Raw genomic sequence first — 2754 nt, 5'->3', positions numbered from 1 at the left:
ACGATCTAATGTATCATTTATACTATACATAATTTCTAATAACACCAAAACACTCTAAACCTAGCCACAGATAATTAATGGCGTCACGTTTTAAGTGAATAGCAGCCAGCTATGGGAGCCATAGCACCTGAGTGGCAATAACAGTGCTACAAAATACGAGTAAAACTGCAAATAAAACGTATATACATAATAAACCTGTACATAATGACTCCCCATATACGATCGCCCCTGCGTGGTTCAATTCAGTTAGATTGCCTTTTATTATCGACACCCATGGCTCGTTCGGCTGAGCTGTAAACTTGTTCGAAACGACCCTATATACAACGGACGTTCATCGGTGGCTTGGTTCGAAACCCAGGTATAAATTCGTGGAGGACATTAAGCGATGATCACGAATGGGAAATCGATCGTCATTCCTAAATGCACTTTGACATTACCCTGCGTTAGTCGTAATCGACCGCGATACAGTATTACCGTCTATAGTCAATGGAGCACGTTAACGTCATGTCCCCTGCTCGTTTATCACGTCTATTGCGTTTCATTACCACCGAGTGGTTTAAACTAACGTTATTTCAATTGTATAACGCAGATTGAGGAGGCGCGTTGATACGATTTTCGGATCAAGTCGTTCCTGGCTTGTTCGAGTTTCGTTGTCTATGTTTAGACCTGGTCCAGCTGACGTCGATAAACTAGCCTGGATCCGAACGCTTCCGTTATACTTGCCAGCCCTCTACTATACATTCTTCCTTATTATACGATCGGGAGGCAAGTGTCGTGAATGAAGCTACGTCTTGCGCTAGATTTAGCTTAGATTTTAGCTGTTTGGGCATCAAACTTTATTGATATCTGGAGTATTTGATTATTTGAACGTCATCTCATCCTGTTTGTATGCTAGGAAACGAATACCTTCACGAATGCAGAACAGGTTGACTAATGCTAGGCGTCCATTTTGATGGAACGCAGGTGAATCAGAAAGAAAGTAAGACTAATCACGATTTTCCATTATTCCTCTATTAATTATATGAAATTATATATTGAATAACGATTCAATAGTCTCAGATGCAAGGCAAGAAATCCCTCAGGTAGTGAGGATGACCTAGCAATGGTGGGAGTGAGAGAGAGCATGGTACCCTTATTTTCGTAGGCTTAGACACCGAATTTGAACGTCCTGCACCTCCCCCGCTCACCTTAATTAGTGGGATACGACACCTAAGCGATCGTACGAAGTCTCGCAAGGTCACGACCACAGGTCACCCATCCAAGTACTGACCGTGGCCGACCGCTGTTTAACTTCGACGATCGCCCAAAGTGCCGACCTGCCAGCTTCCCAAAGCGTCGGTTATGTCTCTAAATTATTATTACTTAATTTATCGAGTCTTGTTTCTGCACAGTGGCGTTGGTCAGAGTGAAGAAGGCGACGAACGTGAACGAGTATCAGATTGGCTACAGCGTGAAGATCAATAAAATCTTCAGGGTATGTACGACATTTTTATTACCGCAATTCTTAACAGACCCAAAAGATTGTACCCACACAATTGTGCAATAAAAACATGTATAACTTTGATATGTTCTGTGTCTCTAATTTTAGGTAAATAGCAGATCGTCGTATGCAGCGTTGAAGAAGAACATTCTATGGACCGCCTCGTCGGAGAGCGTCTGCGGAGTCGACTTAAAAGTCGGCGAGACCTACGTTGTCGGAGGCAACACTCACGGCGATAACGCGCACGTATCAATCTGCGGTATCACGATGCCGTGGCGTTCCGTTACCAGCAGGCAACGGAAGGGTTTCAGGCATCTGTACCGTTTCGGTTGCATGAAGTGTGGCGTAAGTGTCACAGCACGTTCCAGAAAAGTGTCGAGTGATTCTGAACAACAATTTCCTTTGGTAAAATTCAAAATTAGGCATGGTTTTTGAATTATTAATGAAAAACACTGACCAATGGGAGCACGCGTAGGGCCCGCGCTTAACCACTGTCGAGCGTCGCAAGCCCCCACTCCAGCGGCTCAACGTGGGCCCTACGCGCGCTCTCATTGGCCAGCGTTTTTCGTTAATAATTCAAAAACTATGCCTCATCTAGTATTTCGCTAAAGGAAATTGTTATTCAGAAACACATCCAGAACCACCCATTTTCTGGGACATTTTACGTTCATCACTTTTTACAAATCAAATTTGTATATGTTGTATATATTTCATGGGGTTTATTACAAATCTGTTTAGATCCATTATACACCTTGGCGGTCGAAGGGTGCCGCTTTGGAGCACACGGACGGTAAGAAGTGCCTATGGGAGAGCAGACCAGGCCCTGAGGATTGCCAGAGGGACTATGGTATATGCATGCCAGGACAAGGTGGCGTGTGTTCCTGGGTGCCATCGGTCCCATACAAAAACTGTATCAAAGAGCACAAGCAGGCCCGCGAGCAACAGAGAGCACGAGAACCATAAATCCTGCTGTTCACATGGGGTCCGACATAGGACGATTGACGTGAAGAGAGAAATGTTCGTTGGAAATTGACGCTGCTTAGAGAGAAACGAAGTGGCTTGGTTTTATTTGTTGAAGAGGACCCTGGTGGGCGTTTTCAACATCGATTTTGGCCATTTCTCTAGTTGTACATATTAGGCTGTTGATGTATATTACGCATTTTTTAAATTATTCTCATTCTCATTTGTACCTAGCTTTGCTCTTTTTTTTATATAAGAAGCTGCAGAAGCTTATTTAATTATTTAGTCGTTTACAAACCTTTAAATAATGAAAT

The 2754-nt window shown here is 43.4% G+C and overlaps 1 protein-coding gene across 1 annotated transcript; it reads left to right on the top strand.

The window, feature by feature from the left end:
• Positions 1-1366: 1366 nt before the first annotated feature.
• LOC108626893 (metalloproteinase inhibitor 2-like) lies at positions 1367-2711 on the top strand (the record flags this gene model as incomplete). Its single annotated transcript, XM_018027828.2, has 3 exons — positions 1367-1474; positions 1589-1825; positions 2219-2711. Coding segments are annotated over 3 exons (570 nt in total), but the record flags the coding sequence as incomplete, so codon positions are not given.
• Positions 2712-2754: the final 43 nt, after the last annotated feature.

This window comes from Ceratina calcarata, unplaced genomic scaffold, assembly GCF_001652005.2.
Source record: "Ceratina calcarata isolate Rehan_Ccalc_2016 unplaced genomic scaffold, ASM165200v1 scaffold432.2, whole genome shotgun sequence".
NCBI classification, from domain to species: Eukaryota; Metazoa; Arthropoda; class Insecta; order Hymenoptera; family Apidae; genus Ceratina; species Ceratina calcarata.
This window is presented reverse-complemented; position numbering and strand designations above follow the sequence as displayed.